The 17,181-nt window shown below is 43.4% G+C and overlaps 1 protein-coding gene across 5 annotated transcripts in view; it reads right to left on the bottom strand.

The window, feature by feature from the left end:
• The window catches only part of zswim8 (zinc finger, SWIM-type containing 8), a 231,123-nt gene that overhangs the window by 58,975 nt on the left and 154,967 nt on the right, over positions 1-17,181 (bottom strand). For all 5 annotated transcript variants that reach the window (XM_061788842.1, XM_061788844.1, XM_061788843.1 and 2 more), the window contains exons 12-15: positions 15,458-15,637; positions 9,205-9,388; positions 5,324-5,422; positions 1,226-1,350 (exon numbers count right to left, since the gene is read on the bottom strand). In XM_061788842.1, coding sequence (XP_061644826.1) covers positions 1,226-1,350; positions 5,324-5,422; positions 9,205-9,388; positions 15,458-15,637 — 588 coding nt within the window. The remainder of the gene's footprint in view (positions 1-1,225; positions 1,351-5,323; positions 5,423-9,204; positions 9,389-15,457; positions 15,638-17,181) is intronic.

Raw genomic sequence — 17,181 nt, 5'->3', positions numbered from 1 at the left:
TGTCTTCTGAATGGTTTTATGTAAGTTGTGATGCGTCTACTCTAACCTTAGAAGCAGTATTATGCATCGCAATTATTGCACTTCAAATTTTCTGGACTGTTATACGGTACCTGTATTTGATTTGTGGATGGTCGTTCATCTGTTAATAAGTGTTTATTTTTTTAAAATTTTTTTTATCTCTCACACTCAACAAATACCCTGTATAAAACAAACGAACTAATACTGAAACTAATAAAAAACTAAACTAAAACGAAGCATTTTTGAAAAAATACAAACCAAAGAAATAAAAACTAACTACAATGGAAAATCCAAAGCTATTATTACCTTGGTGTATGCGTCACTACAAAATCTTTTCACTTGTATGTGTGGTTAGTGTGTGTGTTGATTGTGGTTCAGCAGGCAAATTTGAATTCATATAAAGCTCTTTGGGTTGCATTGCATGTAGGTAAAGTGCTATTGGGGGGCGGGGGGTGGTGTCAGTATTTTTGTTCAAGCTATTATTTGTCAACGGCAGACAGATGGACAGGGCCCTGGAAGCGTTGCCCCCCCCGGTTCGACGCCCCTGTTGAAGGGTACCTTGTCCAGACAATGTTTCAGCTTCTTTCACTGATATCCAATAGTATTTAGATGTTTTGTTCCTGTTTTTTATTAGTTTTGTGTTTGTATTTATCCTGTTGGAAAACCCATGACCTTTCCGACACTGGGAAGCACATTTCGCTCAGCAATGCCTCACAGTCTGATTTCTTTTCACCCAGCACAAGTTCAAGACACCTTGTGCAGGATATGCCAAAGCAGCCCCAGATTCTAACTGAGCCTGCTGTTTGTTTCACACTAAGGACAGTGGTCTTGTACACACGGCACAGACAAAATTGTTGCTACCCTTTTGTTAACAAGAAACCCACAATCATCACTGAAATAACTTGAAACTGATGATAATGAAACTTGCAACGCAATTTGATAAGACACAATGCTTCTGGGACAATGTTCTTGTGAAAACCTCAACACTATGTTGATAGATTTGAGTTGTGGATATTTCCTTTTGCAAAATGTATGTATAATGCACTCTGTGCCCTTGAAATTACCAATAAAACATTAGCAATATGAGAACCCAACTTAATAAAGGTTATACGAAAAGGTACTATTTACTATCGATCCATCTACCTATAAAGAAGGCAACACGGAAATGAAATACAGTCAGAAGGATGTCAGTACAGACTGCTCTTACCTTCTTCAGCTTGCTCTGGTCATCTTTATATGTGATCATGAGGGCCAGAGCAAGATCTCCCTTAACTCTTCTTGTTCCTTCACAAAGCAGAGGATGCTCTGCTTCACTGACTGTCGTCTTCATCCCTGCATACAAAAAATATTATTAGGTCTGGAGAAAACAAATGTGTAAAACTGAGCATAAGAAAGACAGGAGAAAAAAAGAGTGTGTAAAAGTTGAGAACTGTTAAAAAAGACAATAAACAAATAGATAAAGCTACAGTTCCACCAGAAAGTATTCACACCCCTTCACTTTTTCCACATTTTGCTGTTAAGACTTATTCTAAAGCTGATTTGAGTAGTTTTATTTTTAAAAAAGTCTCCATAAAATATATCATAATGACAAAGTGAAAACATAATTTCAGACAAAACTACAAATGTACTGAAAATGCAAACATTTAAACATAATGGGTAAATGAGCATTCACACCCTTGGCTTAATATTTTGTTGAAGCACCTTTGGCAGCAATCACAGCTTCAAGTCTTCTTGGGTACGTCTCTACGATCTTGGCACAACTCTTTTGGGGATTTATCTCGCATTCTTCTCTGCAGATCCTCTCAAGGACAGGAAGGGTGGATGGGCAGCGTCGGTGGCCAGCCATTTGTAGGTCTTTCCACAGATGTTCGATTGGATTTAAGTCTGGGCTCTGTGTGGGCCACTAGAGGACATTCACAGGCTGCTCCTGAAGCCACTCCATTGTTATCTCGGCTGTGTGCGTTGGGTCACTGTCGTGTTCGAAGCTGAATCGACGCCCTTGTCTGAGTTCCAGAGCACTCTGGAGCAAGTTCTCTTGAAGAATTTCTATATATTTGGCAGCTGTCATCTCACCCTCTATGCGGACTAGTCACCAAGTTCCTGCAACAGAAAAACACCCCCACAGCATGATGCTGCCACCACCATGCTTCACAGTAGGCATGGTGTTAGCCAGGTGATGAGTAGTCCCTCTTCTTCTCCAGCTATGACGCTTGCAATTCAGGCCAAAAAGTTCTATTTTGGTTTCATCTGAGAATTATGTTTCTTCAGGTCTGAGAATCCTTAAGGTGCCTTTTGGCAGAAGTGGCTTCGGTCTGGCCACTCTACCATAAAGGCCTGATTTGGTGGAGTGCGTTAGCAATGGTTGACCTTCTGCATGGTTCTATCCCCGCAAGGGAACACTGTAGCTCCGCCTTACTGACCCTAGGATTCTTGTTCACCTCTCTGACCAAGGCCCTTCTTCTCCGGTTACTCAGCTTGGTTGGACAGCCAGATCTAGGAAGGGTCCTGGTGGTTCCAAAGTTCTTCAATTTACAAGTAATCGAGACCACAGTGCTTTTCGGGAGCTTCAATGCTGCTGAAATTCTTTTGTATCCTTCTCCAGCGATGTGCCTTGACACAATCTGGTCTGAGAGGTCTGCAGACAATTCTTGAGACTTCATTGCTTGGTTTCTGCTCTGATATGCACTCCTAATTATGAGACCTTATATAGACAGGTGTGTGCCATTTCAAGTGATGCTCAATCAACTGAATTTACCACAGGTGGACTCCATTAAAGATGTAGAAGCAGCTCAAGGATGATCAGTCGAAATGAAATGAAGCAGAGCTTCAAAGGGTGTGAATACTTATGTACCTATTGTGTTTGAATGTTTTCCTTTTTCTATAAATGTATACAAATGTCTGAAAATATGTTTTTACTTTTTCATTTTGGGATATTTTATGTCGATTTTTTTTTTTAAACAAAACTACACTCAAATCAGCTTTAGAGTAAGTCTGTAACAGCAAAATGTGGAAAACGTGAAGGGGTGTGAATACTTCCTGGTGGCACTGTACATACGCTGCGCCATGCAAAAAACATTCCGTATATACATGGTGGTTTGCAAAAATCATTGTTCCACAATTATTCCACAATTTCTCATGTTGCAACCACAAACATACAGTGGCTGAAATAAGTATTTAACATGTCACCATTTTTCTCAAATATATTTCCAAAGGTGCCATTGACCTGATGTCACCAGATGTTGGGAACAACCCAAGTCATGCATACATAAAAACTACAACAAATAAGCTCAGAAATTAAGTTGCGTGTAATAATGTGAAATGACACAGGGAAAACCTATTGAATACACCAACTGATATTTATTTAATACTTTGTACAAAAGCCTTTGTTTGCCATGACAGCTTCAAGACACCTCCTGTATGGAGAAACTAGTTGCAGGCATTGCTCTGGTTTGATTTTGGCCCGTTCCTCCACACAAGCAGTACACAAGCAAGGTTCCGTGGGCTTCTTTTATGGACCTTGAGTTTCAGTTCTTTCCGTAGATTTTCGATTGGATTCAAGTCAGGTGATTGGCTGGGCCATTTGAGCAGCTTTATTTTTTCTTTGAAACCAATTGAGAGTTTCCTTGGCAGTATGTTTTGGATCATTGTGCTGCTGACATGCCATCCTCGTTTCGTTTTCATCATCCCCATTTTTTGGGAAAAGTTAATTTATTAAATTTTGGGATGAGGCTGTAACATATAAAAGAAATTGGAAAAAGTGACACATTGTCAATACTTTCCGGATGCAAAGTAAACCCTAACGTACAGACACCGAGTCGGGGGGATGGGGAGGTTTGGGGGGTGGAGGGGTCAATAAGTATGCCCACATACATAAGAATGCTCTCTCACCGTAGGCAACTCCATCGTGGAAAAGAGTCCAACCCCTATCAAGATGACTGTTACCGGATCCAAACTGCCTTTATCTAATCAGAACTCAGGTGTTGCCTTTTAGATAGTGCTTGTTTTTGGCTTTGGGTTTCACCTGTGAAAACTGCATTTGCTGTTAAGCAAACATGAAACAAGAGAGCGGTCTATGGGAGAAAAACAAACCATTTTGAAGCTGAGATAAAATGGATCAGAGCTATTGCACAAACATTGGGCAAAGCCAATACAACAATTTGGAATGTCCTGAAAAAGAAAGAAAGAGAAACTACTGGTGTACTGAGCAACAGACATCGAACAGGTTGGCCAAGGGTATCAACAGCAGTTGATAACAGAAGCATTGTGAGAGCTGTGAAGAAACAACCAAAGACAACAGTCAGTGACATCACTGCCAACCTCCACGGGGCAGGGTTGAAGGTATCACAATCCACTGTTCGAAGAAGACTTCGAGAGAAGAAATATACAGGCCGTACCACAAGATGCAAAGCACTTATCAGCAAAAAAAAAAAGATTTTGCAAAGAAGTACAGAGATGAGCCACAAAGGTTTTGGAACAAAGTTTTCTGGACTGATGAGACCAAGAAGACCAAAGTATGGAGAAAGAAAGGATTTGCTTGAAATCCAAAACACACAAGCTCATCTGTGAAGCATGGTGGGGGTAATGTCATGGCTTGGGCTTGCAGGGCTGCTTCTGCAACGGGCTCACTTGTCTTTATTGATTATGTAACTCATGATGGTAACAGCAGAATGAATTCTGAAGTCTACAAAACCATTTTGTCAGGCAATTTACAGAAAAATGCCTTCAAACTAATAGGGAGAAGCTTCATCATGCAACAAGACAATGACTCAAAACAAACTACCAATACAACAAAGGAATTCATCAGGGGGAATGTCTTAGACTGGCCAAGTCAATCACCGGACCGTAACCCAATGGAGCATGCATTTGACCTCCTGAAGAGGAGACTTAAGGGAAAACCCCCCAGAAACTAACAAGTACTGAAAGAGGCTGCAGTAAAGGTGACGTGAAGTCAGTGAGTCACAGGCTTGATGCAGTTATTGCAAGTAAGGGATATGCCACCAAATATTAAATGTTATTTACTTGAAATTAATTTAATAATGTCTGTTCCAATACTTTTGCTCACTTGAAAAGTGGGTGGCTTCAAACAAAAGGTGCTGAGTCGTTTCACACATCTAGATGTAAATACCATGAAACAAAAGCTGGAATTCTGAACTTTTGTCTCATTTTCATCTTTTGATCTGCAACCGAAATGTCTTCAGTACACAAAAAAAGAAAAGGAATTGCGTTGCCGTTCCAATACTTTTGGAGAGAGAGCGAGAGGGAGGGAGGGAGAGAGAGAGAGAGAGAGAGAAAAATTTAAATTTACCAAGTGCTGCAACAGCTGCCCCAAAGCCAAGCTCTTCATTACCGGGCATCTCACTGTTGTGCTTGCGGCTTGGTGGGCTGGAGCCAGTTGGAGACACAACTGCACAAAGGAAAAAAAAGGGAACAGAAATGCTACACGATTCAGTCAGAACTTTTGCCCCTGTTATTTTACAGTGTGGCTAATTTACATAATAGCCGCCGCCACACATGCACGTGCACAGACATTTTTAGGGCCAGTTGCTCAACCCAAAAAAAGGCCACCCATCACCAAAATTATTCATACAGTTAAGATAAAACTAGTTTACATTGAACTTCTGTATTGATTTCTGGTAACACAATCAACATAGTCAGTAATACAACTATGAACAAAAGAGGTGAAGGGAAGCTCCAGTGGATATAGAAAGTCTACATAGCCCTATTCAAATGGCAGGTTTTTGAGTTATACAAAAATGAGACCAAAATCATTTTAAAACTTTCATCCACAGTTAACCTATAACCTGTACAACTCAAGAACGTTTTTAGAGAGGGTAAGTAAAAAATAACTGAGCTAACATTGATTTTGCACACCGTCTTATAAATGGGGATGTGGCTGTGTTCAAGATTAAATCACATTCAAAATCATGTTAAATGGGATTCACCACACACGTGCCCCCATTTAAAGTGCCTCTGATTAACCCCTGCTTTTCAATATTTTTACAGTCAAATCTTACAACACAAGCCATGGTCCGCACAAGCTTCCGCAGCATCAGAGGGAATCTCACTCTTCAAATGTAGTAGTCAGAAAAAGGGTACAAAAAACAAGTATCAAATGAATGAGGAAAACAGTGAAGACAGTCATCATATGGCAGTGACATTACCAAGAACGAGACGTGAAGACGGAAGCCTTACATTGCAAAAAAAAAAAGATCTAAGCCAGGCTACATTTTCCAAAAACACTTGAAATTTCCTGGATAGGTAGAGTTGAAAATGTGCTATGGTACAATGAAACCAAGGTTGGACTTTCTGACCATAATTTCAAAGTGTATATTTAATGCAAACACAAGACTGCTCTTCACCAAAAGAACAGAGAAAGCATGGTGGTGGCAGCATCATGCTTCGGAGCTACTTTTATTCAGCTTAGTCAAGGTGAAGGGAATTGTGAACAGTTCCAAATCCTTCAGGCTTCTGCTCGTAAGCAAAAAAAAAAAAAAGCACTTTAAATGGTGGCAGGTGTGTGCTGACTCCCATTTAACATAAGTTTGTTTGAATGTGACTGCTTGCTTCGGAACACAGCTTTATCACACTTCCAAACATTATCTCAGTTGTCTCTTCTAATTCAGCCATCCATCCATCCATTTTCTTCCGTTTAACCAAGGTCATGGCACGGAGGCAGTAGCTTTAGCAGGGAAGCCCAGATTTCTCTCTCCCCAGTGACTTCATCCAGCTCTTCCGGGGGGATCTCGAGCCGTTCCCAGGTCAGCTGGGAGACATCTTTGACTCCAGCGTGTCAAGGGATGTCCCCGGGGTCTCCTTCCGGGAGGGGTCCAGGAGGCATCCTAATCAGATGCCCGAACCACCTCATCTATCCATCCGGATGACCGGGCTTCTCACCCTCTCTCTCAGCAGAGCCCGGACACCCTGCGGAGGAAACTCAATACGGCCGTTTGTATCCGGGATCTTGCTCTTGCAGTCACGACCCACAGCTCGTTACCATAGAAGATGCTAGGAATGTAGATCGACCGGTAAACTGAGAGCATCACCACCATAACCCTTACTTGCAATAACTGCACCGAGCCTGCGACCCATTGACTTCACCAGACTGTTGCCTTCTTCATTTGAAATGCTTTTCCAGGCCTTAACTGCAGCCTTTCAGTTCTTGTTTCTGTGGGTTTCTCCCTTCAGTCCCCTCTTTAGGAGGTAAAATGCATGCTCTATTGGGTTAAGGTCCGGTGATTAAATTGGCCAGTCGAATACCTTCTACCCCCCCCCCCCCCCCCCCCCCATGAAGTCCTTTGTTGTGGTGACTGTGTTTTGGCTCATTGTCTTGTTGCATGATGAAGCTTCTCCCCATTAGTTTGGATGCCTTGTTCTGTAAATTGCCAGACAAAATTGTTTTGTTGACTTCAGTATTCATTCTGCTGCTACCATGATGAGTTACATCATTAATATGCCTAGTGAGCCCGTTCCAGAAGCAGCAATGACATTACCTCCACCATGCTTCACAGATGAACTTGTGTGCTTTGGATCATAAGCAGATCCTTTCTTTCTCCATACTTTGGCCTTTCCATCACTTTGTTTGAGGTTAATCTTGGTCTCATCAGTCCATAAAACACCTGAGCAACTGGAAACACCCATCAGTGACGTTCCAATACTTTTGCTGACTTGAAAAGTGGGTGGGTTCAAACAAAAGGTGCTCTGTCCTGAGTTTTTTTTACACATGTAGATGTAAATACAGGAAGTCCTCGAGTTACGACGCACTCGACCTATGACATTTCGAATTTACGACGCCCGTGCCTCGTCCGCCATTTTGTCCCAGCACCATAGTGTTTCTGCTTAGCTAGTGCGTGTCTGTGTTTGTGCGGCGGGAGTATCTTTGCCTTTTTCGCCCTCCTTTTTCACACTCTCAGCAGTAAAGGTAAGTACAGTTTCTTATTTTTTTTATTTTAATGTATTTTAGTTTCTTTATACGAAGTGTTAACCTTTCCTGCTACGGTCACCTGACCGTGGTCGGGAGACGTAGGGGTTAACTCCCTTCTCTTGTCGCACAGCTGAGCTGGGTGGCGGCAACAATAAAGACACAAAGCACTGATTTGCTGCTTTAATGGCTTTATTAGCTCCTCTGCACATTCAACGTCAACGGGTCCTCCGCTAATTGCTACTGGAATGGACCATCGCAAAAATATGACGGAGCGCTTGAGCCCTGCACATCGACCGACACGCTGAAACGAAAAACTGCAACCCTGCATCGGGTTTTCAGGCTCTGTATTACTTTTATCGGATCATTAAAAAAAAAAAACACCACCTGACTGTACCCGGTGTGCTTTGAAAATTGTTCTCGTGCATTTTGGCAAAACAGAATCTGCAAGCTGCATTATTTCATCCACAGGTACATATGAAATTATAAATAGTGAATATTACTGGTCTAAAACGCAATATATGTATCCTGTATTTGGACGGCTTGGCAGCACCGCAGCGGCGGCCGGCTGGGTCTCACTTCATCTTAAAACAAAGAAACATTTTTGTGTGAAAGGTCATGTGCATTTTTGATTGGTTCTTACATCTGCGACGTCGTGACCCCGTCTACCAGCAATGCAAAACCAGTGGTCGATCATCGGCCACTCATGAAAACACGCTGCCAAACCCCACACACTGTGTTCAGTCAAGTTTGGCCGCCTCGACCGTTGGTTCAAAAGCTACCGCAACACAACATCAGAACGGAAATGCAAACGCCACAACACATCGACATTAAGACAAAACAAATGTGGGCTATTTTAGGGGCATCTATAGTATTTGAGGCCTGGGAAAATTATACATATGCTCCTGCCTTATCCCCAGAACCCACCCCCGACCTCTTTGACTTCAGTTTCAGAGTCACTATTTGGAATGTAAAAGTGACAAGTCAGAATGTGTTGAATGAGCTGAAAATTTTGATGTATGGTTTGAACCTGTTGAGAAATGTAATGGAAACAATAATAAAAACAAAGACTTTGGTATAGAATAACATGGCTGAATGCTCATCAATCGTTAGAGAACTGAAAGCTTTACAACTAGGGCTTCAACAACCAAGGAAGAAACACAATAAGTGCAATGCAGCTTTGCTGCACAACACCTGAAAAGATAACAAAACTGGAAAAATACCTTAAAATACAGAAACACAAAGATTGAGCCAGATTTGGTTCTTACCTGGGGCACAGAGGACGTCAAAAATAAAGCTGGCTAACATGAGAGGAAGGACAGGTCTGTAACCACAGTAGTTTCCATCTCTGAGTTGCTTAGCTCTTGCTCTGATCACCAACATTTCCACAAGACCCATAGGAAGTTTCTTCAACAGAGCCACAATATCTGACTCTTGGTAAGCCAGCTTCACCTGGTTAATCGACACAGAGTCAGTCATGTTCTACATGGTATACATTCAGGCTTCATTTTTTTTACAATATTAGTTAGTTGTGGTAAATGAATAGCTAATAAAGCTGTGTTCAAACTCAAGTTAGTCTCAGTTAAAACTTAATGCTATTGCCTTGAGAGAGCAGTAATCATTTGGTCAGCGTTCAAACCCAAAAAGCATACTATACAGTGCTGTGAAAAAGTATTGGCCCCCCCTTCTCAAATTCTTACATTTTTGCATTTAATGTTTAAGATCATCAAGCATATGGAAATATCAGACAAATATAACCAAAGTGAACTTGAAATGCTGTTTTGAAATCACCATTTATTAAGGGAAAAAAAACTAACTGGCTGTGTGAAAAAGTTATTACCCGGCTTGTTAAATCATGAATTAATTGTGGCTCATCACAATTTTTGTTTAAATTACACTGATCACACCCAAACCTCCAGACCTGTTCAATCAAGAAATCACCTAAACAGAACCTGTCTGACAAAATCAAGTCAGACAAAAGATCTAAAAAAGCTCCAACAAAATCCATCCATCCATTGTCTACCGCTTATCCGAAGTCGGGTCACGGGGGCTGTACCGTTAGCAGGGACGCCCAAGACTTCCCTCTCCCCAGCCACTTCATCCAGCTCTTCTGGGGGGGGGGGATCCCGAGGCGTTCCCAGGCCAGCCGAAAGACTTAGTCTCTCCAGTGTGTCCTGGGCCGTCCCCGCGGTCTCCACACGGTGGGACGTGCCCTGAACACCTCACCGGGGAGGCGTCCGGGAGGCAACCGAATCAGGTGCCCCAGCCACCTCATCTGGCTCCTCTTGATGTGGACATGTAGACTGGTTGGGCGAACTCCCATGCACCCTTGAAGATCCTGCCGAGGGTGTAGAGCTGGTCCAATGTTCCACGGCCAGGACGAAAACCACATTGCTCCTCCTGAATCTGCGATTCGACCACCCCTGTCTGCCAATCCAGAGGCACTGCGCCCCACGCGATGTTGCAGAGGTGTGTCAACCAGGACAGTCCCACAACATCCAGAGCCTTTAGGAACTCGGGACGATTCTCATCCACCCCCGGGGCCTTGCTACCGAGGAGCTTTTTCACCACCTTGGTGACCTCAACCCCAGAAATAGGATAGCCCGTCTCAGAGAACCCAGACTCTGCTTCCTCATGGGAAGGCATGTCGGTGGAATTGAGGAGGCCTTCAAAGTATTCTCCCCACCGGCTCACAACGTCCCGAGTCGAGGTCAGCAGCGCCCCATCCCCACTATACACAGTGTTGATGGTGCACTGCTTTCCCCTCCTGCGACGCCGGATGGTGGTCCAGAATTTCCTCGAAGCCATCCGGAAGTCTTTCTCCATGGCCTCACCAAACTCCTCCCATAACAGAGTTTTTGCTTCAGCGACCACCAAAACTGCATTCCGCTTGGGCAGCCGGTACCCATCAGCAGCCGCAGGAGTCCCACAGGCCAAAAAGGCCCGATAGGACTCCTTCTTCAGCTTGACGGCATCCCTCTCCGTTAGTGTCCACCAACGGGTGCGGGGATTGCCTCCACGACAGGCACCGACCACTTTACGGCCACAGCTCCGGTTGGCCGTCTCAGCAATAGAGGCGCGGAACATGGTCCACTCGGACTCGATGTCCCCCGCCAAACCTGGAACATGAGCAAAGTTCTGTCGGAGGTGGGAGTTGAAACTCCTTCTGACAGGGGATTCTGCCAGACGTTCCCAGCAGACCCTCACAATAAGTTTGGGCCTGTCACGTCAGACCGTCATTTTCCCCCACCATCGGAGCCAACTCACCACCAGGTGGTGATCAGTTGACAGCTTCGCCCCTCTCTTCACCCGAGTGTCCAAGACATGCGGCCGAAAGTCGGATGACACGACCACAAAGTCGATCATCGAACTGCGACCTAGGTTGTCCTGGTGCCAAGTGCACGTATGGACACCTTTATGATTGATCATGGTGTTCGTTATGGACAATCAGTGATGAGCACAGAAGTCCAATAACAGAACACCACTCGGGTTCTGATTGGGGGGGCCATTTCTCCCTATCACGCCCTTCTAGGTCCCTCTGTCATTGCCCATGTCAGCATTGAAGTCCCCCAGCAGAACGATGGAGTCCCCAGCGGGAGCGCTCTCCAGCACCCCCTCCAACAACTCCAAAAAGGGTGGGTACTCTGGACTGCTGTGTGGTGCATAAGCACAAACAACAGTCAGGACCCGTCCCCCCACCCGAAGGCGGAGGGAGGCTACCCTCTCGTCCACCGGGGTGAACCTCAACGTACAAGCGGCGAGCCGGGGGCCAATAAGAATATCCACACCTGCTCGTCGCCTCTCACCGTGGGCAACTCCCGAGTGGAAAAGAGTCCAACCCATCTCGAGAGGACTGGTACCAGAGCCCAAGCTGTGTGTCGAGGCGAGTCCGACTATATCTAGTCGGAACTTCTCAACCTCACACACCAGCTCAGGCTCCTTCCCTGCCAGAGAGGTGACATTCCACATCCCTAGAGCCAGTTTCTGTAGCCGGGGATTGGATTGCCGAGTTCCCTGCCTTCGGCCTCTGCCCAGCTCACACAGCACCCGACCCCTATGGCCCCTCCCACAGGTGCTGAGCCCATAGGAAGGGGGACCCACGTCACCGTGGTCTCCCTCTGGAGCCGGGCCCCATGGGTGCAGGTCCGGCCACCAGGCACTCGCCTTCGAGCCCCACCTCCAGGCCTGGCTCCAGAGGGGGACTGCGGTGACCCGCGTCCAGGCAAGGGAAACCTTGATCCATATTTATTTTTTCATAGGGGTTTTTGGAGCCGTGCTTTGTCTGGTCCCTCACCTCGGACCTGTTTGCCATGGGTGACCCAACCAGGGGCGTGAATCCCCAGACAACTTAGCTTCTAGGATCATTGGGACACACATACCCCTTTGCCACGATAAGGTGACGACTTCCAGGAGGGGGCTGCAACAAAATGACATGATCCAAAGAAATTCCAGAACAGTTGAGAAATGAAGTAATTGACATCTAGTAGTATGTCAAGGAATAAAAAAAAATATTTCTAAAGCTTTAGGATTGAGCCATGACCTTCACATGGAGAAAACATGGAGCAGTGGCCGGGAATGGCCAGCCTACAAAGATTACCCCAATAGAACAGCAATGACTCATCCAGGAGGCCACAAAGAAACTCAGGACAACTTCTAAAGAACTGCGGGCCTCCCTGGCTTCAGTTAAAGTCAGTGGTTGTGACACAACAATAAGAAAGAGACTGGGCAAAAATGGCATCCTTGGTAAAGTTCCAAGGCGAAAACCACTGCTGACCAAAAAGAACATAAAGTCTTAGTTTTGCCAAAAAACATTGAATGATTCCCAAGACTTTTGGGAGAACATTATATGGACTGAAGAGATGAAAGTTCAACTTTTTGGAAGGTGTCTCTCATTATATCGGGCGTAAATGTAGCACTGCATTTCAGAAAAAGAACATTGTGGTGGTAGTGTGATGGTCTTGGGCAGCTTTGCTCCTTTGGGACATGGACAACTTGCTGTGACTGATAGAACCATGAACGCTGCTCTTTACCAGAGAATGGTCAGTCATCAGCTTGTGACCTCAAGCTGAAGCTCACTTGGGTTCTGCAGCAGGATAACGATTCAAAATACACCAGCAAGTCAACTTCTGAATGGCTTGAATCCGATTGAAATGCAGCGGCTCGAAAACCCTCCGGTGTTGCTGAATTCGAATAATTCTACAAGGAAGGGTGGGCCAAAATATCTCCACAGAGATGTCATTGTCAGTTATAGAACACGCTTGATTACAGTTGTTGCTGCTGAAGATGTCCCAACCAGTTATTAGGTTTAGGGAGCCATTATTTTTTAACACATGTAACTGAATACTTTTTTTCCCCTGAATAAATGAAATCATTTAAAAACAGCATTTTAAGTTCACTTGGGTGAGATTTGTCTGAAATTTACATTTGCTTGATGACCTTAATCATTAAAGTGGGGAAACTATGTAAAAATTTGAGAAGGGGGCCAATACTTTTTCAAGGGAATTGTACCCTTCCTTCTCTTCAAGTTGTCTCATTTCAAACTGCGACATACTCTGGTTGGCTTTAGCTCATGTGAAGTCAATGCTACACTGCCCAAATACACTTGGTGTTACAGTGATCGTGGATATTGACAGTGCTAAAGCATTGCAAACTTACAAATATAAAAAATGTTAAATGTGCTCCAGTTGCAAGAAGTGTGTCTGAGCTTGTCAATAAAAATGTCTAATCAAGTTTTAAATTCATGCCTATACTCTACCAATGGAAAAAATACCAATGGGAAGATAAGAGAACCAGGGCCATGTTTTTTCCACCCAACAAACCCATATTGTTGTAGAAAATTAAGTGTGATCACAGCCTAAATAACTTAACAACAGTCTTTAGCTTAAAAATAAAAAACAAAAACAGTGACCCCAGAGAAAGTGCACCAATTTTAAATCCTTGGTTTTACATATCAGAACTTCAAAAATAATCAGTTTTTTAAACAATCAGTTTCCAGATGGTCATTGACCTTGGGTTTATTTGCGCACGTCTTGAGGTGAAAAAAAAGACATTTTGGCTTTTGTATGAAAACACACTTTTTGTATGTATTGGAGTATGGATCCTTAAATAAATTAATTACAGTGCTCTATTTATGACAACACCCCCTTTGGAAAATAAGGTTTTTATTGAATTGAACACAATTTTTTTAGGATTCTTACTATTCATGGACTATTGGCTAAGATAAAAGTTTTTGTTTTTGACGAGGTTGTTCAACAGAATTCTGGCAGGTGAGAAGATGCCTGAGGAATGGAGGAAAAGTGTGCTCGTGCCCATTTTTAAGGAGAAGAGAGAATGGAAGCGAAGTATTTTAGAATAGTACAGGAATGTATGAGGGCAGCAGAACAGTGGTGAGGTATGCTGTAGGTGTGACAGAGGAGTTTAAAGTGGAAGTGGGACTGCATCAGGGATCAATCCTGAGCCCCTTCCTGTTTGCAGTGGGGATGGATAGGCTAACAGATGAGGTTAGACTGGAATCCCCGTGGACCATGATGTTTGCAGATGGCATTGTGATCAGCAGTGTAAGCAGGGAAAAGTTGGAGGAACAGTTAGAAAGGTGGAGGCATGCACTGGAAAGGAGAGGAATGAAGATTAGTTGAACTAAGACAGAATACGTGCATGAATGAGAGGGGTGGAGGGGGAAGAGTGAGGCTACAAGGCGAAGAGATAGCGAGAGTGGAGGACTTGGAATACTTGGTGTCAATAGTCCAGAGCAATGGTGAGTGTGGTAAGGAAGTGAAGAAATGGGTCCAAGCAGTTTGGAACGAGTGGACGAAGTTGTCAGGTGTGTTATGTGACAGAAGAGTCTCTCTAACAAAGTTAGAGAGAGCAGACTCTCTGGTTTGGACAAATCCAGAGGAGAGAGAGGGAGTATATAGGCAAAAGGATGATGAGGATGGAGCTGCCAGGCAAGCGAGCGAGAGGAAGACCAAAGAGAAGGTTGATGGATGTCGTGAGGGAAGACATGAGGGCAGTTGGTGTTCGAGAGGAGGATGCATACAGGCTTACATGGAAAAGGATGACGCACTGTGGCGACCCCTACCGGGACAAGCCGAAGGGAAAAGAAGAAGCTAAATTGGAGCTTTGCTAGACTTGCATTTGTGTTTATTCACCTTTTCTGGATTGCAAATTTTGAAACATTAAATGAACTACATTCGTGCGGGTGCACAGTGAAAAATCTCTTTTGAACTCAATTGCCAACATTTACATATAGTATTTTATCAGGGATTAGATCGATTCAGAAAGTAAATTCAATGTTTTTCTTTTTTACAAATCTGTTGAGGTGTGCTCATTTATGTTGAACACTTTATGTCTTGGAATGTAAAACCTGGAATTGCATTGATTCGGGCTATCAAAAAAGAGGGGCGGTCTCGTAAAACAGGACATGCACATCTCCTACATGCTATCTGGACAGATCTAAAATCAAATTTTAATCATCATGTCTAAAAATCAGACGTTATATAATACAATGTTTCAGGGAGGAACCTCTAAAGCTTTTGTAGAAGCTGGTGGTCTCTGGAGTTCCAAGGAAAACATGCCGGTGTTGAAGGCCAGATTATGGAGCTCCAGTCGATCACTGAGGACGGTGAGGAGGAAGGCTGCTTTGGATAATGTGTTGGTGGCTATCTGTGTCTGACGGCCTGTCGACACTTTATTCTTCTTACCCTGAATACAAAAGCCAATGTGAATATATTATCATACACAAAACACCCATATATAAATATAAAGACAGTTGAAAACAGAAGTTTACATAAACTATATTAAAAAGACATACGTTTTGTCTCAGTCTGACATGAAATATTATGATTTTCCTGTTCTCGGTCAATTAGGATTACCAAAATTATTTATATTTGCTAAATGCCAGAATAATGGGAAAAAGATTTGAAAGATTTACTTTCTGAAAAGTCAGAAGTCCATACAGTTCATGAGTATTCGGTACCACCAGTGATGCCAGTTCCTCAAAAAATTGCAGCCTTTTGAGGTAACGCGTATTTCGTTTTAGTATTAAAAATTGGTAATCAAATGAGTTAACTTTTATTTATCATAATGCGTTACTGATTCATATAAAGAAAGCACTTTTCACTTTGACACAAATGAAGAAAGCGTTTACATTAGCTTAAGAAAATTGCGGACGATCACCACTGGGTTGCAGAAGACTAAAATGAGGCGGGTCAATAATCAGGACACCACATTCACTCACGGTGCACGACGTAAGTTTAAACAAACTTTCAGTCTTTGTTTTACTAACGAATAATGAAACAAAGGCGATATATAAAACACACTATTCTTAACTATTCCTAACTAAAAGACAACAAACAACTCTACATGATGGAACAAAGGCGAAATATTTACAGAGTCGTGAGGCATTATGGGAGGTGTCACTTCACCCCAGCGTCTGGGCAAGTGACGTCATGTATGCGCCAAGTCACGTTTTCAACACATGAACAACTCACGTGACCATACCAAGCAGTCAACAAACGATGCAGGAAGGGAAGAGATTTGCGTTTTCGAGCCGCAATTACAGTCACTATATTGAGTTTGTGTCAGCTCATGATGAAAATATTGAGGTTCGTTGTACACTCTGTGCTGTCAACAAAGTGTTATATATACACAGTAGCTTCAAAAACAGTACATCAGTTTTGACTGATCCATTTGTTCTAGCAAACACTGTTCCATGGTCGCCATTGTTGTTTCTTTGTTCCTTGTTACAGAAAGAAAAGTAAAAACAGCTACCGGGAACGGCCAAAAAATGCAGCAAAAACTCCACCGTGGCGTCCTAGCCAATACGAGCCGTAGCGACACCCGAATTGGAGGAGAACTGCAGCACACTTTCAAAACAGCGCGCGTGGGTTGCGCTCGGCTATAAAGGCAAACTGCGTGCGGGATTGCCGCAGTGACATCAGCGCGGTCGCCGTCCGCGAGAGTAGAAAGAAGCCTTTCGAGTAGTACAAGGATGGACAACGAACGCTGGTAAGCAACATTCTACTTTTAAAAAAGTGACAGCAGGAAAAGAATGAAAATATGAACACATTTTGATTTTGTTAATCACATGTTGATTCTAAGGCAGAGTGGAGAGCATGCAAAAAAATAAATAAAGAAAGAAAGAAAAATAAAACAGATCTACAGGGCAGGCTTCATTAACGTACACAGGAATGAACCACCCATCAGTGCAATGGGAAGAAAAATAACAGGCAAGTGAAACTTTCAAA

This window comes from Phyllopteryx taeniolatus, chromosome 11 (genome assembly GCF_024500385.1).
Source record: "Phyllopteryx taeniolatus isolate TA_2022b chromosome 11, UOR_Ptae_1.2, whole genome shotgun sequence".
In the NCBI taxonomy this organism is placed as follows: Eukaryota; Metazoa; Chordata; class Actinopteri; order Syngnathiformes; family Syngnathidae; genus Phyllopteryx; species Phyllopteryx taeniolatus.
The sequence above is the reverse complement of the archived record's forward strand: the minus strand, read 5'-3'. Positions and strand labels throughout refer to the sequence as shown.